General features: G+C 49.5%; 1 protein-coding gene across 2 annotated transcripts; it reads left to right on the top strand.

Annotated features, from left to right (window-relative positions):
- SUSD3 (sushi domain containing 3) lies at positions 1 to 23,725 on the top strand. 2 transcript variants are annotated; one of them, XM_042242999.1, is made up of 6 exons: positions 1 to 124; positions 293 to 376; positions 16,304 to 16,492; positions 18,239 to 18,386; positions 19,344 to 19,496; positions 23,052 to 23,725. In XM_042242999.1, the coding sequence occupies exons 3-6, from the start codon at positions 16,306 to 16,308 to the stop codon at positions 23,242 to 23,244; spliced, it is 681 nt and encodes a 226-aa protein (XP_042098933.1). In that variant the 5' UTR covers positions 1 to 124; positions 293 to 376; positions 16,304 to 16,305; the 3' UTR covers positions 23,245 to 23,725. The 2 variants fall into 2 exon arrangements, with proteins under 2 accessions (XP_042098933.1, XP_004004120.2); XM_004004071.5 differs by lacking the exon at positions 293 to 376.
- Positions 23,726 to 24,459: the final 734 nt, after the last annotated feature.

The raw sequence follows: 24,459 nt of genomic DNA, 5'->3' as shown, positions 1-24,459 counted from the left end.
GCGGCAGTCCGGCCAAGCGCCGCGGAGGGCGCGGGGATGCGCCGGGCGGCGGCGACCCTCCGCCGCAGGGCGAGGCCCGGGGGGCGCAAGGAGAACGCCATGCCCACCCCCGGGAACGGCACAGGTAAGGGCAGAGGCTGCGGGCCTCGGGTGGGGTTCTGCGCCCATTACACAGACGGGAAAGGTGAGGGGCTGCGTGCACAGCTTTGGGCGGGATGGGGGGCGGTGGGCTGCACTCTGCCGCTGGGAGGTGCACACCCGGCGGTTAACGCCCCCCTGGCCCTCTCCGCAGCCCAGCGGCCGCCCCAGCGGAGCTGAAGCCCGGCAGCGAGTGCCCAGAAGCTAGGCGGCTGCGTTTAGCCACGCGCCAGCCCAGGTGTGCGCCCTTTCCCAATGGGGGCCGCCTCGGGGTGATGCGGGGGATGGCTGCGCGACGGACGTGGGGAAACCGAAAGCGGCCTTACCTCGGGGAGATGCTCCGGTTCCTCGGCTAGCTCCTCAGCCCCACTTTACAGGTGGGGAAACTGAGCTTGAGAGAGAAGAACGACAGTCGAGCCTGGTGTGTGACTCCGGGGTCTCCGGAAGGCTGACTTTTATCGTAAATGTTTGATTTCTGGATTGTTCTGTAGGAGGTTTGTCTTTCTGCCCGCCGTCGGTGTGGGGAAAGCGTCCGAAGCCAGGGGTTCGAATGTCCGCTTTACGCCTTGAATGCGTCTGAAATTTAATCCTTTTAGAAACACAGATAAACCAGACGTTGAGCCCCAGATGTTCCCGGAGGCTCATTGAGGGCACACCGTCAGCTCCCCTTTAAGCCTGAGGGTCTCTGCACACCTGTGCCCCAGGCCAGGCGCTGAATTGTACGGGTGGAAGCCGGGCCTGGAGGAGCAGCCTGGCACAGGACACACCCCATTGGGCATGCAGCCAGTCAAGCTTAAAACAGTGACACCTGCCACCTTGGGAGGAATGACGGCTCTGTCTCAGATGGGAAAACAGGCCCAGCGAAGTCATTCTCTGAGCAGAGGCGTGTGGCTTGGTGGTGTGAAAGCCAAGACCTGAGACCTGCCCCCGGCCTGGTGGGGTGGGTTTTTCTTTAACTCCCTCTGGCAGCCTGATGTCCCGTCCCGAATTTAGTGTTTCAGTGCGTGTGAAAAGAGGATAATGTGTGTGCGAGTTGTGCAGCACTGCCTGGGGAGGTGAGTGTCCACTGTGAGGCACAGGGACTTGCCCAAGATCAGCCAAGGAGAGCGAGGGGGAGACTCTGGCTACATACAAAAGACTGTTTTCAGAGAACTGTCCTGGGAGAAAGGGGGTCTCAGAGTCCAGTTCTTGCCCTCTATCTAGCCTGCCAGGCCTGGCCCCAGCCCTGCTACCCTGGGGGTCCCAGCCTGTGAATCTTTCCCAGGAATTTGGGGTTGGAGCCCCCCAACTTGGGGTACGTCACTATCTGTGTGCTTCAGTTTCTCCATATGCTAAGTGGTGGGCCTTGTATACCTGCCCAGGCGTGTGGGAGCCAGGGAGGTCCCAATGCACCCACCCTCACCATGGTTCCGCCCCAGGGTATCACAGTTGTCTGGGCTCCTCCACTGCTCTGCTCCATAGCCCCAGTATCTTGGGCTGTGAAATGGGCACGCACCTCTCGTGGGGCAGTAAACGATGGGTATGGGGGTCTTTAGAGACAGTTTGACACTATCTAAAACACAGGAATGGGATGGGTGTTTTTCTTGCAATCTGTACAATGGGTACATTATTCTGCTCTTCCTAGAGGAGCTATACAAATCCAACCAGACAGAGTCCTAGGATTCTCTCTTCATCTCCCATGCACAGCAGGGAGGGGCAGACAGGGGGAGGCTGAATTGGAACAAGGCCTTAAATCTTTGTTGAATGGCTGACTGGGAGGCGGCCCTCCCACTGGCCTTGTTCCCAGGGCAGCTCCAGCACTCCTTGATGGAGGAGATTGTCCAGGAACATGGCCCTGCAGGAGGAATAACTCGGGGTTTCAGTGGCCGGAGATGATCCATACCCCTGAGAGCGGGCAGTAGAAGGGCTGCAGGGGTGGATGAGGACGTGCTCTGTGGGCGTCCCCTTGGCTTCACTACTGCAGGCCAGCCCCACAGCCAGCCTGGGCCCGTTTCACGAGAGGACCAAAACCTGGAGGGACTGGGTGGGCATTGGTCTCTAAACAGGGCCTCTGTGCCCCTGAGGCCTGGCCCTGGTCTCCCACCAGGGTACACACAGAGCTGCTGGATGAAAGAGGCTCTCTGGAGCCTCAGTGTTCTCCCCTGAGAGATTCAGAGTGGAGGGGATGGGGGCACAGGGCTTGCGCTCTTACTGGATTGGAATTAACCTGGTCATGTGCTGGAGGAGGACGTACATTTCTCATGTGTGAGCTGACCTGCTGTCAGTGGACTGCCTGGGAGCCCCAGGTCTGAACTGGAGCCAAGGACTAGAACTGCAGTAGTTCTGAACCCTGTGCCTGCTTTAGGACACGCAGCCAGGGCGTGGGCCTCCTGCACGTGGCTGTCCCCGCTGCTGGGGTCTTGTGGGTGGGAGTGAGAGGCAGTTGACTCTCCATAGAGTACCTGTGCACCCGTACCCCTCATCCATTTTGATTTCTCTTTGAGAAATCCCTCCTGTGGGTTCCTCTTTCAACTTGAGGATACTGAGACTCAGAACAAGGAAGTGACTTCCCAGTCCCACAGTGACCCAGCCCCACAGTGGGTGAGTCCAGGAGCCTGCTTCCCCCATCTCCTCATTGTCCCTGTTGTCCCCAGCCATGGCCAGCATAAAAGGTTAACTTATTTACCTCCCAGTGCATGAGGTCAGGCTTTGAGGGCTGTGTTGGCTCCAGGAAGGAGGATAGGAGGGATGGTCCTGTGGTCCAAGGTTCCAGATAAAAGATTAACAAGCAAGGATTGTTCTTATCCCCACTGGCCAGGCAGGCTGGGGGAGGCATGGGCTGGAAGGACAGGGTGTGCAGGCCAGGCCGTATACCCACTGTGTGTTAGAGGGTGGGAGAGAGCATTGCTTGGCGCTGGGGAGTGAGTCGGGGGAGTTGGATGCACACCGGATGGGCAGATCTGCCTCTCCACTGTCCAGTAAGTTTATAGGGTTTGCTTTTGTTTTCTATCTTGCCTGCATCAAATCTATTCCTTTTGTTTTTTTCTGTTGTTTTTCCTCTTCTTTGAGATTTATTTGTACATAACGAAAAAAAGATGAGTTCATATAGGGTGCAGAGAAAAAAATGCACCAAAGATTGAGGGGTGCAGGAGTCCAGCCAGAGGAGTGCTGGGGGAGTGCAGCGTCCAGTGTGTGAGTTGGGCCGCAAGTGGGCAGGGCCAGGCTCCAGGGCTGAGTGGGGCTGGAAGGGAAGGACAGCTGGGAGTTGAGGGTAGGGTAGAGAGCAGGCCTAGGAAGGATATACAGGGGCAGCTGGGTGTCGGTGAGGATTTTCAGCAGGGGATGGAGGAAGTGGGATTTGCCTCTTAAACACCATGTGTAGGGTGGGACTATTGGGGGCCCAGCTAGAGAGTCTGGGGGTCTCCAGGCAGTGGAGGGTGTAGTGAGGAATGTGAGAAGAGGCTGGGTTTGCAGTGGTTAGGGGATGTCTCTGGAATGTCTCTGGAGCCAGCTGGTGGTTTCTTGGAATATCCTTAGAAGATGGGTAGACTGAAGCCCTCATTGTCCTCTGATGCTGTGCCACCTTCCTGCCCCATCTGGCCTGTGTGTCACAAGTTGGGTAGAAAGGTCTGGTGGGGGGCACTGCCACTGTGTACCTGGGGCCTTCAACAGGTCTGTGGACCTGTTTCCTCATCTGGAAAATGGGCCCAGCCCAAAGTGTTTGCCAGCCTTCCAGGCCCGGAGAAGGGATAACAGGACATCCCGTTGGAGTAGCGGGATGGCAGATAAAGGTGTCTTGGCAGAGTGTCGTGGTCTTGGGGAAGACTTGGGTCTGAGTCTGGGGGTAGCAGGTGCAGGTATCCTGGATACTGTGGACTTGGGATGGGGGATAGGAGCAGATGTTAAGCCTCCTCCTAGGGACATTCCTGAGCTCCCAGGCACAGGTTTAAAGTCTCCACCAGGTGGTCCCACTCTTCCTATCACTGACCTGAAGAGCAGGTCACCCTATTTTGCAGGTTGGGAAACTGAATCTGACCAAGTCTAGGACCTAAGCCTAGAGGTGGTGGAGCAGGGTCAGACCTGGTGGAGAGGGGCTGGGGCTGAGAGGGTGGTCCTAGCAGACCAGGCCCACTTGGCTTCTCTGCCTTTGCCTCTCTGCTTGATTGGGCTCTCAGATTACTGGAGTTGAGCTCCTTGCCTCCCAGGTAGGGGAAGGTTCCATGATGTACTCACTGCAGGGAGGGGCCTTGGGCAAGGCTCATCTTCTCCCTGCTCTTATCAGAGTTATTTCCTCAGACCTTTCATTTTCATTTTTAAAAGAGGACCTGTTTTAACAATACGCTTGTGCTTGAAGCAGGGCTCCCTGCCTCTGATGGGCGTGAGACACCTGTATTGGCTGGCCAGAAATGCAGAGTGTGAAGCCACAGGTCTGGGGAGAGTGGCCATGACTTCTTTTAAAGCCCCCATTCTGAGTATCTCGGTGGCCCTCCTGTCCCCAGCCGCGCAACATGTGTGGTAATAGGCAGTGGCATTTTCACTGGGCCTGGGCTGCGAATTCTCTTGGACCTTTCCCTTGAGTCTTCAGCTTGACACAACCCTGGAGGCATCCACATGTCAGGCCTTCTGTGGCATCACCCCTCACCCTCCCTCCTTGGTGAGATTCCAGGAGGCAGGACAGGCTCTGGGCCTCTTGTGGGGAGGGCTTATTTCTGTCACTGAAGCTATGTGAGCCCCTTGGGTGATGAAACAGCAGCAGTGCTTGTCTCAGGATTGGCATGTCACCATAGCGGAACCCAGCAGCTGTACAGGATGTGGCTGTTGACAGCCGGCCCTTTCCCCACAACAGTGGTGGTTTCCTTGCTGGGTTGGGGTTGCATGTCATCTCAGTCAGACCCCGCCCAGTCTTGCCCACTGCAGCCTTTACGGGTGAGTTGAGGACTGAATTGGTAACCTGCTCACCCCTCAGGTTGAGTGTGTCTGTAGAACCAGCCTGCTGCCTCAGTTTCTGAAACTTTTTCTTCTGTCTGTGACTCCCCATGCCAGGGCCATCTAAGCTGGTAGTGCAGGATGTGGACTGGGCTCTGGGTAGGGAGATGGGCAGCTACCCCCTGGGGGATATGAGACAGATAAATTCAACAGTGATGCCTAAGGCTTTCTCCCCACGTTAAAAATTTTTTTAAACATACCACAGAGGAAAGAATTTATATCCACACATCCCTCAGCTCTATCCTACCCTTAGCTTTTCACCAGGCCTGCTTCATCTCTTCTCTTGCCATCTCTTTGTCCCTCCCTCAAAGCATCTTATTTTTTTGATAAAGTTCTAGTTGTATCTTTAAAGGATAACACAGGTTTACCCCTTCCTCCTTTTATTTGCCAGGTGTTGGGAAGACAAGTGCCTACGAAGCTCCTACCCCTGCTGATCCCTTCCAGAAGGCCCTCCCTTCTCCAAGGGCCTCATGGGGCTGGGGAGAAAGAAGGTGCTTAGCCACAGAAGAATGGAGAAGTGGCAGCTCTAAATTGGGGACTGGGAAGTGTTGGTTTCCGGTGACCCTGGGGAAGGGGCCGTGTGGCTGGCCTGTGGCCGCCCTGCTATGTCTGCCCAGTTCCAAAACCCCCGTCCACTTCCCTGGCTGGAAGGACCACACGTGTCCAAGTCTACAGATCCTGAAAAAGAAAAGAGATTTCTCCTGGAGGAGTGCTGATCACAACTTTCAGATGTTAGGTTGTCTGTTCACGCATTTGTACATTCATTTCTCCTTTGGCACCTATGGAAACACAGTGTGATGATTAAGGGCCTATATGCTGGAATCAAGAGTACTACTGTACTACTCTGTACAGTACTGAGTACTCTGCAGTACTGAACCTCCGTACTACTGAGAACTGGGTGACCCAAGGCCAGTGAGGGTAATCGGGAAATGTCTGACTGGCGGCTCGAAGTCGATGCTGTGTCCTCCTTGCCCTGCCTCCCTGGGACTCCCAGCTCAGCCTGCTTACCCCTTCCTGCCTGCAAGCACCTGCCTGCCCCTGCTGCTGGGGAGGACTGCCTCTTAGGTCTTCTGGGCTGTGCCCTCTGCCCCGCCCCTTTTCCCACACTCTCACTAACCTGGTGGGCTGGTTTTTCTGAACTAGACCAAGCCAAAAGTAATAAGTTTCAAATTCACACTTCTTTAACTGAGATAAATATTTCCCCTGAATTTTTCTAACAGGCTTTATTGAGGTATTATTCATGTGCCATACAATTCACACGCTTAAATTGTACATTAAAAGTGTACAACTTGATGGGTTTTAGTCCATTCAGATACGTACAACTATCACCACGGTCAATTTTAGCACATTTTCCTCACCCCAAAAGGAAGCCCTGCATACCTTAGAGTTCACCTCCCAACTTCCCCTCTCCCTTGCCCCAGACAACCACTGCCTGCTTTCTGTCTCTCTAGATTTGCCTGTTGTAGGCATTTCATATGAATGGAGTTATACACTATGTGGGTTTTGTGTGACTGGCTAGTTTTGAAGGTTCATCCGTGTTGTAGCACATCAGTTCTTCAGATAATATTCCATTGTAAGGGTGGACCATACTTTAGCTCACCATTTACCAGTTGATGAACACTTAGGTGGGTTCTACTTTTTGGCTATTATGAATAATGCTGCTAATGAACGTTTGTGTTCAGGTTTTTATATAGACGTGTTTTCCTTTCCCTTGGGTATATTGCTGGGAGGAGCATTGCCGCATCACTTGGGAGTGCTCTGAAAACTGTTAGAGAAACTGCGAAGTGGCTGCCCCATTGACATTCCCAGCTGCAGTGTGTGAGGGCTCCAGTTTCTTTACATTCTTGGTACACCTGTTATTTTTCTCATGTGTCTTTTTCATGGTATACATGAAAAAGTACCTCCCTGTGGATTTGGTTTGCATTTCCCTGGAGCTAGTGATGTTGAGCATCTTTTCATGTGTTTGTTGATGGCCACTGGTTTATCTTTATAGAGAAATGTCTGTTCATATCTTTTGCCCATTTATAAATTCAGCTGTCTTTTTATAAGTCAGTATAATAATTTATACACTCTAAATGCAATCCCTTTTCAGACAGATGCTTTTGTAAATATTTTCTCCCACTCTGAGGGTTGTCTTTTCACTTTCTTGATAGTATCCTGTAAAGCACAAATTTTTTCATTTTAGTGAAGTCCAATTTATCTATTTGTTTTGTGGTTTGTCTTTTGGTAATCATTGAGAAACCATTGCCATTGGAAGGTCAGGAAGATTTACCCTTATGTTTTCTTCTAAGAGTTTTTATGGTTTTTATCTGTTATATTGAGATCTTTGATTCATGTTAATTTTTTTATATGATATAAGGAGAGGTCCAACTTTCTCCTTTTGCATGTAAGTATTGTTTTCGTGGCACCAAATCGTTGAAAAACTATTCTCTTCCCATTTGATTGTCTTGGCATCCATGTTGAAAATCAGCTGATTGTAAATAGGAGTTTATGTCTTGAGTTTAAGCTCTTGCATTGGCCTGTATGTCTGTCTGTATAGCAGTGTCCTCTGTTTTCATCACCATAGCTTTGTGATAAAATTTGAACTAAGGAAGTACAAATCCTCCAACTTTGTTCTCCTTTTTCAAGGAGAGGAGGTTCTGTTTGTGCTATTCTAGGTCTTTTTGCCTTTCCTTATGAATTGTGGATCGGTTTGTCAGTTTCTGTGAAGGTAGCAGCTAGGGTTGTGCTGAATTTGGGTTATGCTGAATAAGGGTTAAGCTGTTAAGTGAGCAGAGGAGCATTGCCATCTTAAACCATACTAAGTCTTCTGACCCCTTAGTATGTCATGTATTTCTATTTTTTTAGGTCTTCTTTAATTTCTCTAAACATGCTTTGTAATTTTTAATTTCAGTTTTACCTGAACTTCTTTAGTTAAATTTTGTTCCTAAGTAGTTTATTCTTTTTGATGCTCTTGTAAATGGAATTTTTTTCTTAATTGCATTTTTAGTTTGCTCATTGACACTGTACTGAAATACAATGGATTTTTGTGTGTTGATCTTGTATACTGTAATCTTGATAGACTCATTTATTGGTTCCTATAGATTTTTTAATCAGATTCCTAGGGATTTTCTAGATATAGGATCATGCCATCTAATAGAGAAGCTTTGCTTCTTCCTTCCTAATGTGGATACTGTTTAATTTTCTTAATTAATTGCTCTGCTCACTAGTTTGGGACCATTTCCATTTTTTTCTTCCGAATGTAACCATTTTTTCTGTTGTGACTTCTCCAGCACCACAATTCAGAAGCATCAATTCTTCAGCGATCAGCTATGCAATATTGTTCTTTACAGCATTGGACTTTACTTTCACCACCAGACACATCCACAGCTGAGCGGCGTTTCTGCTTTGGCCCAGCCTCTTCATTCTTTCTGGAGTTTTTAGTAATTGCCCTCTGCTTTTCCCCAGTAGCATGTTGGACGCCTTCTAGCCTTGTGGGCTCATCTTCCGGTGTCATACCTTTATGCCTTTTCATACTGTTTTTGGGGTTCTTGAGGCAAGAATACTGGAGTGGTTTGCCATTTCCTCCTCCAGTGACCCACTTTTGTCAGAACCCTTCACTATGATCCAAGTGTGTAAGTGCTGTTTATGTAAGAAAGATGCTCTGTTGCATGTATGTTGCAAATACCCACACTCCTTTGTTCTGCTGTTGATTAGGACTCTTGAGCTGTGTGTCAGTCCTGTCTGTGGGTTCCCTCTCTATCTGTGGGTGCTGGGCGGGTCAGCCACCTCTCCAAGCTTGGTTGCTCATGTTAAAATGATATAATGACTGTTGTCCTCTGCAGATAGTTGAGTGCCAAATGAGGGCAGGAATTGGGGTCCTTCTTGACCAGATGTTTCTATCAGCTATTGTGAGTGTGACACCAATGGTGGACCTCTCAGACAGGGAAGCCCAAATCCTCCCAGACGTGTGATTTACCTGACAGCCATGGGCTAGCACGCTTCCACCCCATCACCCTCAGCATGTCATCCAGCCTTGCTGTGCTTCAGTTTCCCCATCTGTGAGGTGGAGACGGGTGGTCTTCTCATATGGCTCCAATATAGTGAACCATCCATTAGGTGCCCAGTGTTGTTTGTGTTCCAATGGTCAGTCCCCACTCTCACAAGGACCCCCCAGGCACCGACTCCTCCCTCCAGCCTTTTAGCCTGATGAGGCACCCGCCAGGTTCTAGGGAGGGTGGGGCTAGGGGGTGGACGAAATGCAGCTTGGCCAACCTCACCCAAATGATGTCTCTGAGTATTTCTGCCCCACACCACGGGTCTCAGGCAGCCTTGGCCTCCTTGAGGGCAGAATGCAGGCCTGAGGCTGAAGCCTCTCTGTCACTAACACCCTCACCCTAAGTGGGGCGGGGCCAGCAGGTTCATGCAAGAGGCGGCCTGACTTTCTTGAGCTTCGATTTCCCTTCTGGACAGGGCTGGTTGTGTGCAGGCATGTGAATATGAGTGCATGTGTGTGACCCTCCTGAGTGACAGCCATGGCCCTTTGGGCAGTCGCAGGCATGCTTTGTCCCCACAACCTGTATGACACAGTGTCCCATGCGTTCCACAGTGGACCCCCTGTGGGGCTGCTTCCAGGTGGGTGTGGATTTTGGAGGACTCTCCAGCCTACTACATATGTCCTGGGTATGTATTTTGAAAACAGAACTCACAGAGTTTGCTGGTGAATTGGTTATGGACTGAGAAAAGGAAGTCCAGGTCGGTTCTAAATGTGAGGGCTAGAGCAAGTAAAGGATAGAGGAACTGGTGGCTAACATCATAGTTAGAATAGGGGAGCCAAGTGATGAGCAGGTTGGCCAGGGCAGGAGCTTGGCTGGGTGTGGCAGGCTGAGTGGGCTTTAGGACACCTATGCCTGGTGCCCAGGGCACGGTCCTAGCTGGAGGCATCCCATGGGGGTCAGGTGCAGCACTGTCTTAGGTTGGTGTGGAATAACAGGGTCCTCAGTCTGGGCAGTGCTAGCCCCTGTCCCAGTCCGCACCCTTGCTCCCACCTAGCAAGGGAATTGAACATGGATGCTGCCTCTGGTCAGTGTTGCCACAGACACAGGCCAGACAACCAGCTCAACCAGTCTCCCTTTTGTCTGAGGCTAACCACTTTATACACCAGCAGTACAATCAGATGGAGAAGGAAACGGCACCCCACTCCAGTGTTCTTGCCTGGAGAATCCCAGGATGGTGGAGCTTGGTGGGCTGCCATCTATGGGGTCGCACAGAGTTGGACACGACTGAAGCAACTTAGCAGCAGCAGCAGTACAATCAGAAAGTTCCAGAAAAGCAGAAGGAAGAGCCTCTTGCACCTCAAGCACGAGTAGGCATGCTCTGGAACATCAGTAGCCGCTTCATTCCATATTCTTGAAGGCCAGAAGCAACACACACATCCATCTGTCAGCAGGAACAGGGAAGCACGCAGGGCATCCACACCATGGTGCTCTGCTCCACTGTAAATGCGGACGGCTTGCCAACACATGCAGCACAACACCTCTCTCGTGCTAAGCAAGGGAAGCCAGACACGAAGGACACATGAGGTATCTATCACACGTGTATATTGAGAGGGTAGGCCCAGAGCCTCCTGTGTGCTTCAGAGTCTCTGCCCTACAGCATAGGAACTGTGCTACTTCAGGAAATGGTTAAACCACTCTGTGCCTCAGTTTGCTCCCCTGTCAAATGGGGAGGTATTTTGTGGATTGATGAGTTAATAGATGTAAAGCATTTAGAACAGCGCACAGTAAATTCTGAATATGTCCTTATATAAGGACATCATTGTAACACTTGAAGATATCATTGCTGGCATTCATGTCAGATGTACTCTGATTAACTGCACCGATGCCCACAGCTGGAGATGTGGGTGTAGACTGATATCTTGTTATAGAAATCCCGGCATCAGATCATAAGTACTTACTTTGGCTAAATCTCAGATTTATATACAAGCATAAAGCTCTTAATACACTTTACCAAACTCTGTCCAGAAAGATTTGGGTCTGCACCCCCATCAGCAAGTCAGAGAGGCGTTGTTCCCAGGCCCCTGCTAAGTTCACATGTGGTTTTGTTTGTTTGTTTGTTTTTATGTTTTGCAAGTGGAGGAGTGAAATATTAGCTCTCATTTGAATTAGTGTTTCTTCAGTTACTATGAGGGCTTCCCAGCTGGTGCTAGTGATAAAGAACCCGCCAATGCAGGAGATACAGGAGACTTGGGTTCTGTCCCTGGGTCAGGAAGCTCCCCTGGAGAAGGGCATGGCAACCCACTCCAGTATTCTTGACTGGAGGATCCCATGGACAAAGAAGCCTAGCGGGCTACAGTCCATAGGGTCACAAAGAGTCAGACGCAACTGAAGCGACTTAGCACACAGTTACTATGAAGGCAGGCATTTTCTCGTGTCTGTTAGCTACTTGTTTCTTACGAGTAGCTTGCTCACACATCAGTTCATTCTGTTTTACTTGGATGTTCAGCTTTTACTGATGTGTTAAGATCTCTTTATAAATTATGGGTGTTGAACTTCTGTCCTGTGTTTTCCAAATATCTTTTCCTAATTTTTTCATCTGAATTTGCTTTTCGGTTATTGTTGTTGTTCAGTTGCTAAGTCGTGTCCAAAGCTTTGTGACCCCATGGAGTGCAGCACTTTAGGTTCCCCTGTCCTTCTCCCAGAGTTTGCTCAAATTCTTTTCTGTTGAATCAGTGATGGTATCTAACCATCTGATCCTCTGCCATCTCCTTCTCCTTTTGCCTTCAATATTTCCAAACATCAGAGTCTTTGTCAACGAGTTGACTCTCTGCATCAGGTGGCCAAAGTTATTGGAGCTTCAGCATCAGTCCTTCCGATGAATATTCTGGGTTTATTTCCTTTAGGACTGAGTGGTTTGATCTCCTTGCAATCCAAGGGACTCTCAAGAGTCTTCTCCAGCACCACAATTCAGAAGCATCAATTCTTTGGTGATCAGCCATGCAATATTGTTCTTTACAGCACTGGACTTTACTTTCACCATCAGATGCATCCACAGCTGAACAGCATTTCTGCTTTGGCCCAGCCTCTTGATTCTTTCTGGAGTTTTTAGTAATTGCCCTCCACTTTTCCCCAGTAGCATATTGGACGCCTTCTAACCTTGGGGGCTCCTCTTCCGGTGTCATACCTTTTTGCCCTTCATACTGTTCTTGGGGTTCTTGCGGCAAGAATATTGGAGTGGTTTGCCATTTCCTCCTCCAGCGAACCACTTTTGTCAGAACCCTTCACAATGACCTGTCTGCCTTAGGTAGCCCTGCTGGCCTGGCTCATAGCTTCATTGAGTTATGCAGGCCCCTTCTCCATGACAAGGTTGTGGTCCATGAAGGGGTTTTCAGTTATTAGGGAATAACAAAAGTTTTTTTTTTTTCTTTTCATGAAATCACATCTGTCAATCTCTCTCCTTCCTTTTTTTCCCCTTGATTCTGCCTTTTGAGCTGCACTTGGATAATAGTTGTCCTTTTGCTTTTATTGTCTTTAGATGTGTGTTTCTTTTATCAACACCATGGTCTTCGGCACCTCTCAGTTCAGTTCAGTTCAGTCACTCAGTTGTGTCTGACTCTTTGCGACCCCAGGAATCACAGCATGCCAGGCTTCCCTGTCCATCACCATCTCCTGGAGTTCACTCAAACTCACGTCCATCGAGTCGGTGATGCCATCCAGCCGTCTCATCCTCTGTCATCCCCTTTTCCTCCTGCCCCCAATCCCTCCCAGCATCAGAGTCTTTTCCAATGAGTCAGCTCTTCACATGAGATGGCCAAAGTACTGGAGTTTCAGCTTTAGCATCATTCCTTCCAAAGAATGCCCAGGGCTGATCTCCTTTAGAATGGACTGGTTGAATCTCCTTGCAGTCCAAGGGACTGTCAAGAGACTTCTCCAACATCACAGTTCAAAAGCATCAATTTTTCGGCGCTCAGCTTTCTTCACAGTCCAACTCTCACATTCATACATGACCACTGGAAAAACCATAGCCTTGACTAGACAGACCTTTGTTGGCAAAGTAATGTCTCTGCTTTTAAATATGCTATCTAGTTTGGTCATAACTTTTCTTCCAAGGAGTAAGCGTCTTTTAATTTCATGGCTGCAGTCACCATCTGCAGTGATTTTGGAGCCCCCCAAAATAGTCTGACACTGTTTCCACTGTTTCCCCATCTATTTCCCATGAAGTGATGGGACCAGATGCCATGATCTTCGTTATCTGAATGTTGAGCTTTAAGCCAACTTTTTCACTCTCCTCTTTCACTTTCATCAAGAGGCTTTTTAGTTCCTCTTCACTTTCTGCCATAAGGGTGGTGTCATCTGCATATCTGAGGTTATTGATATTTCTCCTGGCAATCTTGATTCCAGCTTGTGCTTCTTCCAGCCCAGTCTTTCTCATGATGTACTCTGCATATAAGTTAAATAAGCAGGGTGATAATATACAGCCTTGACGTATTCCATTTTCTATTTGGAACCAGTCTGTTGTTCCATGTCCAGTTCTAACTGATGCTTCCTGACCTGCATACAGGTTTCTTGAGAGGCAGGTCAGGTGGTCTGGTATTCCCCTCTCTTGAAGAATTCTCCACAGTTTATTGTGATCCACACAGTCAAATGCTTTGGCATAGTCAATAAAGCAGAAATAGATGTTTTTCTGGAACTGTCTTGCTTTTTCCATGATCTAGCGGATGTTGGCAATTTGATCTCTGGTTCCTCTGCCTTTTCTAAAACCAGCTTGAACATCAGGGAGTTCACGGTTCACATATTGCTGAAGCCTGGCTTGGAGAATTTTGAGCATTACTTTACTAGCATGTGAGATGAGTGCAATTGTGCGGTAGTTTGAGCATTCTTTGGCATTGCCTTTCTTTGGGATTGGAATGAAACCTGACCTTTTGCAGTCCTGTGGCCAGTGCTGAGTTTTCCAAATTTGCTGGCATATTGAGTGCAGCACTTTCACAGCATCATCTTCCAGGATTTGAAATAGCTCCACTGGAATTCCATCACCTCCACTAGCTTTGCTCATAGTGATGCTTTCTAAGGCCCACTTGACCTCACATTCCAAGATGTCTGGCTCTAGGTGAGTGATCACACCATCATGATTATCTTGGTCATGAAGATCTTTTTTGTACAGTTCTCCTGTGTATTCTTGCCACCTCTTCTTAATATCTTCTGCTTATGTTAGGGCCATACCATTTCTTTCCTTTATCAAGCCCATCTTTGCATGAAATGTTCCCTTGGTATCTCTAATTTTCTTGAAGAGATCTCTAGTCTTTCTCATTCTGTTGTTTTCCTCTATTTCTTTGCATTGGTCGCTGAAGAAGGCTTTCTTATCTCTTCTTGCTATTCTTTGGAACTCTGCATTCAGATGCTTATATGTTTCCTTTTCTTCTTTGCTTTTCGCTTCTCTTCTCTTCACAGCTATTTGTAAGACCTCCCCAGACAGCCATTTTGCTTTTTTGCATTTCTTTTCCACAGGGATGGTCTTGATCCCTGTCTCCTGTATAGTGTCATGAACCTCAGTCCATAGTTCATCAGGCACTATCTATCAGATCTAGGCCCTTAAATCTATTTCTCACTTCCACTGTATAATCATAAAGGATTTGATTTAGGTCATATCTGAATGGTCTAGTGGTTTTCCCTACTTTCTTCAATTTAAGTCTGAATTTGGCAATAAGGAGCTCATGATCTGAGCCGCAGTCAGCTCCCAGTCTTGTTTTTGCTGACTGTATAGAGCTTCTCCATCTTTGGCTGCAAAGAATATAATCAATCTGATTTCAGTGTTGACCATCTGGTGATGCCCATCCATGTGTAGAGTCTTCTCTTGTGTTGTTGAAAGAGGGTATTTGCTATGACCAGTGTGTTCTCTTGGCAAAATTCTGTTAGCCTTTGCCCTGCTTCATTCTGCATTCCAAGGCCAAATTTGCCTGTTACTCCAGGTGTTTCTTGACTTCCTACTTTTGCATTCCAGTCCCCTATAATGAAATGGACATCTTTTTTGGATGTTAGTTCTAAAAGGTCTTGTAGGTCTTCATAGAACCATTCAACTTCATCTTCTTCAGCATTACTGGTTGGGGCATAGACTTAGATTACTGTGATATTGAATGGTTTGCCTTGGAAACGAACAGAGATCATTCTGTCGTTTTTGAGATTGCATCCAAGTACTGCATTTCAGACTCTCTTGTTGGCCATGATGGCTACTCCATTTCTTCTGAGGGATTCCTGCCCGTAGTAGTAGATATAATGGTCATCTGTGTTCACCCATTCCAGTCCATTTTAGTTCGCTGATTCCTAGAATGTCAACGTTCACCCTTGCCATCTCCTGTTTGACCACTTCCAATTTGGCTTGATTCATGGACCTAACATTCCAGGTTCCTATGCAATATTGCTCTTTATAGCATCAGACCTTGCTTCTATCACCAGTCACATCCACAACTGGGTATTGTTTTTGCTTTGGCTCCATCCCTTCATTCTTTTTGGAGTTATTTCTCCACTGATCTCCAGTAGCATATTGGGCACCTACTGACCTGGGGAGTTCCTCTTTCAGTATCCTATCATTTTGCCTTTTCATGCTGTTCATGGGGTTCTCAAGGCAAGAACAGAATAATGAAGTGGTTTGCCATTCCCTTCTCCAGTGGCCCACATTCTGTCAGACCTCTCCACCATGACCCGCCTGTCTTGGGTAGCCCCACAGGGCATGGCTTAGTTTCATTAAGTTAGACAAGGCTGTGGTCTTAGTGTGATTAGACTGACTAGTTTTCTGTGATATGGTTTCAGTGTGTCTGCCCTCTGATGCACTCTTGCAACACCTACCATCTTACTTGGGTTTCTCTTACCTTGGACTGGGGTACCTCTTCACGACTGCTCCAGCAAAGCGCAGCCGCTGCTCCTTACCTTGGACGAGGGATATCTCCTCACCGCCGCCGCTCCTGACCTTGAACGTGCAGTAGCTCCTCTTGGCCCTCCTGCGCCCACACAGGCACCACTCCTTGGACCTGGGGAGCACCTCTGGACCTCAGCACCTCTAGATTTCACTTAATGTAGGGATTTGGCCACGTGGATGCCACTGTCCCTTGTCTAGGTAACTGTGTGACCTTCTCCAGAGCACACATGGTCGTTGGGTCAGGTGAGGTCTCCGGCCAAGCCCCTGCCCCAAAGGTGGGGTCTCACGTTGTCTCCCCTCTCTTCTCTCCTAGGCATGTGTGTGCAACTGCAGCAGCCCCTGCAGGGCACCTTCCAAGTACTTCGTGGGGACGGCACTTCTGTGGGGACTGTCATCGTGTTCCACTGCCCCTCAGGCCACCAGATGGTGGGGTCTGGCCTCCTCACCTGTGCCTGGAAGGGGAACATCGCTGAGTGGTCTTCAGGGACCCCCATGTGCAAGAGTGAGGCCCATTCTGCCTGAGCTGCCCCCAACTCAGCAGTGCCCCCTGGGGGGAGTGCTGATTTTGTCACATGGGTGGCATGGGTGTCCACAGAGAAGGTTCCATGGGTGTCTGTGTAAGGTCCTGTTCCCAGGGCTGGTGGTCCCTTGGGGCTCCATGTCTGCAGTGTAGACTCAAGTTCTAGTAGCTGCTTCAAATTCTAGCGCTGCCACTGACTTGGCCTGTCATCTCCAAGAGGTGACTCATGCATCTGAGCTAGCATTTTATTTTATCTGTTAAGCAGAAAACTGCGTTCATCCGTATGTTATTTCATGCACAGATGCAGCAAACCTTAATAGGATATTCCATGTGCCAAGAATTCTAGGCTTGGCCGTGGCGCTCAGTTGGAGGAGGAGATGGTTTTCTGTATTTGCTATACAGGGTGTTGAAGGATAATACCTAGCACAGCATTTTCCAAAGTGAGGCTACATATGTTGTGTTAATGTATATTGTGCATTGAAAAGGGCGCTATAGTCAATATAATTCAGGAAAGACTGGGTTAACAGGCAGCAGGACTTCTCAGAGCCTTTAAAATACTCATGTGATGGTTGAATCTCTGGGGAAAGTGTCTCTTAGGATTAGACTCCAACAAGAGATAGAAACCCAAGATAATGAGGGTTACCAAAGTAATGGGGGATTATGAGAGGTTTTTCTTGCCTCTGGTCCTCAGGATGGGCAGTCGAAGGCTTGTGTAGTGCCCCGTGGTGGGGACCCAGGCCTTTTCCATATTGTGGCTCTGTTGGGCATGACCTCAACTGCATGATCCATGTAGTTGTTAGAGGATTAGTTGCAGGGCAAGAAAGGCTCTTAGAAGTTGTCCCACACCCCTGCGCCACTGTTCACCACTGGCCAGAATGTGGTCATGTGAAGGGAAGCTGTGAAATGTAGTCTTCAGTGGGGACGGCCAGGGTCCAGTTAGGGCAGAGGGACTCGGAAATGGAAAGTGTGATCTATATCTACTTAACGGGAAAATATGCAGTGTTGTTCAAATTAGGATTCTGGGCCTCAATTTCGAGAACATCCTTTAGAACCTGATAGAACTAGTTCTTGGCACATAGCTAGTTCTTTGGCACATAGCTGATAATGTGCCAAAGGCCCTTTGACCCCAAACACTGAAAGTGAAGTCGCTCAGTCGTGTCCGACTCTTTGTGACCCCGTGGACTGTAGCCTCCCAGGCTCCTCTGTCCATGGGATTTCCCAGGCAAGAGTACTGGAGTGGGGTGCCATTTCCTTCTCCAGAGGATCTTCCCAACCCAGGGATTGAACCTGGGTCTCCCGCATTGTAGGCAGACGCTTTACCATCTGAGCCACCACTGTTCCTTTCTTCCACACCTTCCTAGAAAGTGACCTAAGAAGGCACATAGGCCCGCAAAGGGTTTTGCCAGCTTGAGGCATTGTGAAAATAGACCATGTGTTGTCTACCGTTCTCTGTTCTCAGGAGTCTAGTCTACAGGGGATGGAGCCAAAGAGACCATCACTGAACTCCCTGTCAGAGCTTCCCCCAGTATGCCACCAAAAACTCCTACATGCTCACCAAAACCCTGCTCAAACACCCGCTTCTTGGGGGCAGTCTTACCTGGCAGCCCTACCCCTACAACAGTTTTCACAGACCTTCATCTCGTCTGTCAGTAGCTCCCTGGCTTCCCCATGGAACAGGGCTCCCTGATGCCAGGCTGGGTCCAAGAGCTGGTCTCGTCTCCCTCACAGCTGTGCCCCTCTACGAAACCTTTGGCTTCAAGGTGGCTGTGATCTCCTCAATCGTCAGCTGCGCCATCATCATGCTCATGTCCATGGCCTTCCTCACCTGCTGCTTCGTGAAGTGTGTGAAGAGGAGTGAGCAGCGGCGATCCGACAGGTACAGTGACCTGTCACTGCTGCGGGCACCTGCGCGTCACGTCGGGACCCCTGGGGTGTCAGGGAGTGGGGCTGCTGGGGTCTTGGCATCTTGCTATTCACAGAGCATCTAGGCTGTGCAAGGTGCATGGCTCACTTGTTTGGTCTTTTGTAAGAGAGGTGACAGGTACACGCGGGATTTTCTCATTCTGCAGACTGTGCACGCCCCCAGCATATGCTGTGCTGTGTGTGGACGTGCAAGGCTGACCACATGATGGTTAACTAGGGCCTGTGGGTGGAGTCTGGCTCACCTCTACTTTTCTTCACAGAAATTTATCCTGTTTTTTTTGTGTGTGTGTGGTGGGGTGGGGGTGGTATTTTTTAAAAAAAACAGTGGTAAAATATTTGCTACTGTTGCTAAGTCACTTCAGTCATGTCCGACTCTGTGCGACCCCATAGATGGCAGCCCACCAGGGTCCCCCGTCCCTGGGATTCTCCAGGCAAGAACACTGGAGGGGGTTGCCATTTCCTTCTCCAGTGCATGAAAGTGAAAAGTGAAAGTGAAGTCACTCAGTCGTGTCCAACTCTTAGCGACCCCATGGACTGCAGCCTACCAGGCTCCTCCATCCATGGGATTTTCCAGGCAAGAGTATTGGAGTGGGGTGCCATTGCCTTCTCCAGGTAAAATATTTACAACGTAATAAAAGTTACCACACGAGCCATCTTTCAGTGCACAATTCTGGGGCATTAGTTATATTCACAGTGTTATACCATCACTGGCTTGATTCATCACAAGAACTTTCCACCACCTGTCTTTGTAAGTAGTTTTTCTGGCACTTACTCATCATCCATGACTGCCTTCTCCCTACAGCAGCAGAACGGTACAGCCCTAAAATACTCACTCTTGGCCTTGCAGAGGCTTGCAAGTAGTGTCCTGGACACGCTCACACCTGAATGTCTTTCCCCCATCTCTCCCTAGGGCAAACCAACTGTGGCTCCAGCTGAGACACGAGGATTTGGAGACGGTACAGGCTCCCTACCTCGGCCTTAAGGGCCTCAACAGTGACAGCAGCATCAGTGGAGTGTCCAGGATCCAACCTGTTCAAGTGCACGACAATCACAGCTTCACCACGTGGGCATGGGCAGGGCAAGGAGGGTGGTAGGGCAGTGATAAGGGCAGGGGAGTGTCTGGCTTGGCCAGAGAACCTGGACACCAAGGGCACTCACAGTCCGCACATGCTGTGAGTCCAGGCCCACCAAGGCCCCAGCTCCCATCTGTAGGACAAGATGATGATCCTTCTGCAACCTGTGCCTGACCTGTACCCTAGTACCTGGAGCTGCCCTCCACTCCATGTCTTTATCTTGTCACCCCTTGTCCAGAGAAGGAAGCTTCTGGAAATGAGTATTACCCTTCACCAGGACCCACCGTGCCCTGTCAGTTTGCTCTGTCCTCCCGTCTGTCTCCCTGCTCCTCTGTCTCTCTGTTTCTGTCTCTGCTTGTCTTTCTTTCAAAATATACACACACACACACACTTTTTATGAACCAGTACAAGGACATTTTTTACATACTTTTTCTTGACTCAAGGAGTCTAATCTTGGCTGAACATGGAGTGCAGATAGAACATCTCCCAGTGTTGTTACCAGCTTTGAGTGAGCACCCTCTGTCCCAGGGCCTCCCGGTCTCTGGGCTCCTTGCATCGGGCGGGATATTTGTCTTCGGTGGTGTTTCCCTTGGCACACTCGAGGCCAGTGGTCTCCTACAGACTCTGTATTCTGGACTGTCTTGGCGTTCCTGCATGACTCACTTGGGCAGCATTTCTGGTGCAGGTGCCCCATGGGTGGTGCTGGTGTGAATCACGGATGTAGGCTGGGCTATCACCCTGCAGGCATGAGGTCTGGGCCCTCTTGGCTGAGATGAGCCCGTTGTCAAGTGACAGAGACAGGATTCTGCTAAGGGTCACTCTGCTGCCCCTATAACCCCTGACCTGTAGCCTTAGCATCCAGAGATGATCCAGCCAGAATCAGTTTTGGCCCTGGGGGTTTGGGAATAATGATTTTCATTCCATTGTGATTCTGCTATTCCCTCTATGAGGAATGAAGATGGATTTTGTCTTATCCTTCCTTTCCTTTTCATTTTGTTTTGTTATTTTTGTATCACTCTGAACTCATAGGTATTCTTTTCTCAAACTTAAAAAAAATATTTTATTTATGGCTGTGCTGGGTCTTCATTGCTGCGCGGGAGCTTTCTCTAGTTGTAGCAAGAGTGGGCTACTCTCTGTTGCAGTACGCATGCTTCTCTTTGTGATGGCTTCTCTTATTCCGGAGCGTGGGCTCTCGGCTTGCTGGCGTCAGTCGTTGCAGCACCTCCTCTCTCGCACAGGATGTTCTGGCCCACTGAGTGCTTTCCCTGCCCTGCCCTGGCATCGCAAGGGCAGTTTCTGCTCATTTCCTCAGTCCATCCCCACAGGAACCTCCCAGGGAGCCAGTTGCTTGAGCCTGACACCTCTCTGTGTGACAACTGCTCACGCCTCATTTTCCACCCATGTACAGTGAGGATTATGGTGGGCCTCACTTCTTGGCCCTGTTGAGGTGATATGAGTCAGTGGGCTCGACTGGGCCCAGAGTATAGTTTCAGTGAGTGCCAGCCGTTGTTGTTAATTCTGCTCTTGTCACTGCTACGCACGTGAGGAAACTGAGGTGCTGGAGGTGGTGGTCTGTGCAGGAGTAGCAAGGGCCTGTCTGATCCCACGTCCACACTCAAAGTGCTGGGGCTGGCTGACTCCTGGCGTGGTAAGGCCTCTGGGAAGGAACTGACTTCCTAGCTCCTTCCCTTGAACTTCAGACACACATTAGGCCTACATTGTGGTGGCCATGGCAGGAATGCCACCTTGCACCCTTTCCACCTGACCTGCCACGTTGTGTTCCCATGGTGGTCTGAGACCCCTGGAGCTTCAGTCCAAATACTTCAAGTGCTGTGCTCAGATTTAGGTAAATGCCTGTACTTAGAGCTGTTTTTCTTTTTTGAGATGGCATTTTGGGACGATCCTAGGAACAGATTGTTTAGGTCAAATAAGTCTGAATATTTTTATTACCAAATTCTTTCTCCAGGAACCCAGCACCAGTTGAGCCATTTTTATAGCTAACCATTGCCAAACGTTAATGATTTGTTTTCCATCACTTCCTTAGCAAGTGGGAGTTACATCGATGGTTTTCATCAGCATTTATCTAATTAACATTGAGAAAGAGCATTTTCTCCTGCCTTTGCTTACCAGTAGCATTGCTGGTTTTAGTCATTTTGGGTTTGCTCTGCTGAATTGCCTGATGTTTTTTCTCATCAATACTGGAAGCTTTGTGTACATTGTAGAAGAGATTGTTACCCATCAGCCAGCTGAAAGTACTTTCCTTTTTATTTTAGTTATTTTCAGATTATGTGCAGAATATGTTGGTAGTGCATATCCTTTTCATATAGTCATATTTCCTTGGCAGGTTTTGGAGCTTCTCCATTGCCCCCTGCCCTGTGACACCCTCTCCCCATTATAGACCTGTGACACACTGTCTATAGTTGGGAAGAGCCCCAATGGAATAGGGGAAGGGCTTACTGCATTTCAGGATGTACCATCCTAGGCAAGGCCTAGATGCCCCAGTTCTCCCACTGATTGGTGGTGAAATCATCTTTAGTAAGGTGAGGTTTGCCCCTTGACCTTACTTTTCTTTCATAAATGCTTCCCAGCACTCACATTGTGCCAGGCACTGTTCTGAGCTTTTCCAAACATTACTTGTTCTAACCATAGGAGTAGGAACTATTTTTTTTATCCCATTTTGAGAAACTTGTCCAGAATAACACACTGCTAAGCATGAAGCTAGGTTTGAAGTCAGTTCCAAAGTCTAGCTCCAGAGTCAGTGGACTTGCTTACTAAGCTGATATTCCTTTCTGCTAATTAATTAATTTATTGACTCATTTATTGAACCAACGTAATTCCTACTACTTCCTAGAGCTTTCCTGAGGACTAGATGTGGGTGGGAACAGAAATCTGGGGAAGCTTCCTGGAAGAAGTGGTGCCTGAGGTGAATAGATTGGGAGAGCCTGTATTGGAGAGAAGGAAAGAGAAAGCATCTTAAGGGGAAGAAGAAGCCAGGCAGCCTCAGGCAGCAGAATCCAGTGTAAGTGGGTAAGAGCAGGACCAGGTGGACAAAGGTGGGGGCCAGGGTTTGCTCAGCTTGGAAGATGGGTGGGTTTGTGGCTTGGGGGCCCCACAAGGGAACTGAAGATCTAGAAGGTAGGAGATCTGGCCCCAGAGCGCCAGAGGAGAGCCTGGCAAGATGAAGGGTGTCCTCCAGAATGTTCCTGGGGCACCAGTGTCCCTTCTCTGCCTAGGGCATGCTGTTTCCACATAGTTTACACTCACTCTGAATAAGCTTCCTTCCTCTAGAAAGCCCTAGGAAGGTGGCTGTGCTGCTCCTTGAGTCATCCCTCTTGTATGAAGGAGGGACTTGAGGCTCAGGGAGAGGCACCTATGGAGGGGCCTCCTTGGGTGCAAGGAAGGAGGAAACAGGGGCCCTCACCTTGGGGCAGCAATCTATCCCAGACCCATTGGAGACCAGGGCCTGGGTACCCAGCATGGGCGCAAAGTTGGAGTTAAATGGAGTCCTCACTCTTCCCCCAAGCTCACCCTTCCTCTTCCTGCAGAGACCTTGGCGAGGGTACCAGAGAGCTGGCCAGCATGGCCCGAGGCGTGGACAAGGACTTCTGGACCGCCAGTGGCCCCACCAGCTCACCCCGCGCCCAGGTGATGGTGCATACAGCAAGCCCAGGGCAGATCCCGCCTCCCTCCAGGCCAACTGTGATGCTCAGACAGCCTGCAGCCTATGTCCCAGGGTGACCAAAGCGGAGGCCCCAGCCTACCCTCCACAGCGGGAAGGCCAGGACGACCTACCAGCTGACACCTGCATCTCGACATGTGTCCAGCCCAAGATTGGTCAGTGAAACCAGTCTCCAGGCTTAGAGATCCCTCAAGGCATTGAGTTGGGGACCCTTTCAGGGGGTGACCTGTCCCAGGGGAGCCCAGCCATAGTTGTTTTTATAGACAGGGCTCCTTGAAACCACCACTGAGGTTCACAAAACCAGCTGCAGCCTCCCTCTAGTGAGGCCCCTTTGAAGAGACTGGAGGACATTTTAGGCACGTCTAGTTTTGCATAGCAGAGTGGAGGAGATGGCAGCAGACTCCTCACAGTTACAGCTGGCTGCCTTGTACCTGCAAGCAGAGACCCAGCTGGGATGCTGCGTCCATTATCTGTAGAGTTGTGGTAAGGGGTATGAAATAAACAATTCTTTGAAAAACAATAAAGGTAAGAATTACTGTCTCAGGTTTCAATCCCTGTGTCTCAGAGCCTCAAGTGTAGCAGCATAAAACTGGAGTTTCTCGTTATTACAGCTGGGGATTCCAGGACCGCTGGGCTCTGCCGGCCACTGCTCACAGCGGCTCTTCTCATGTGCTTGTGGTCAGCTGGGTTGCTGCCAGGAGTCAGCAGAGACCCATGAAGTGGTGACCACCTCGAGTGGCCAGGCCTCCTCACATCATGGCAGCTGGTTTCCACAGTGCGAGTCCCAAGTACAAACCTTACCTTTCAGGGCCTCCGAAGTCATCCTCGGTCACTACTTCTGTGTTTCATTCAATGAGGGGAGGTACCTGGACTCCACTTCTCTCCTGAACCAGTTGAAATCTGACTTCTAGCTGCCTGAGATTTGGGGTGTGATCTGTCTGGCCATTGAGGAACCTCACTGGTGTTTGCTGTCTGAACTTTCCTGCTTCCTGGAGGCCCTGCAGTCATGCTTAGGCTGTAAGGAGAAGAGCCTGACGGAGAGCTGGTGGTCCTGAAAGAGCCTGTGCTACCCTGAAGCCACATTTGTCATGGTTTCTGTTACTAACAAATACATCTTGGTACAGGTTACACAGGGCAGTCCATCTGTCCTGATTCATGTGGAAAGCCTCCAGCAGGGGGCACTTGGGTGGTTCCACATTTTCAGCTGCTACATTGGTGCCAACATCCTTTCTGGTCTGGGATGCTATTCCATCAAGTGGGTTCCAGTGAGGAAT

The sequence above is a fragment of the Ovis aries genome, chromosome 2 (assembly GCF_016772045.2).
Source record: "Ovis aries strain OAR_USU_Benz2616 breed Rambouillet chromosome 2, ARS-UI_Ramb_v3.0, whole genome shotgun sequence".
NCBI lineage: Eukaryota > Metazoa > Chordata > Mammalia > Artiodactyla > Bovidae > Ovis > Ovis aries.
This window is presented reverse-complemented; position numbering and strand designations above follow the sequence as displayed.

What these genes read in the sequence shown, in the direction of transcription:
- SUSD3 (XM_004004071.5), top strand. Translation starts at nt 37, where the DNA reads ATGCGCCGGGCGGCGGCGACCCTCCGCCGCAGGGCGAGGCCCGGGGGG. An exon ending in CACCCCCGGGAACGGCACAG is followed by an intron (nt 125 to 16,303) that starts GTAAGGGCAGAG and finishes CTTCTCTCCTAG; the next exon opens with GCATGTGTGTGCAACTGCAG. An exon ending in GAGCAGCGGCGATCCGACAG is followed by an intron (nt 18,387 to 19,343) that starts GTACAGTGACCT and finishes ATCTCTCCCTAG; the next exon opens with GGCAAACCAACTGTGGCTCC.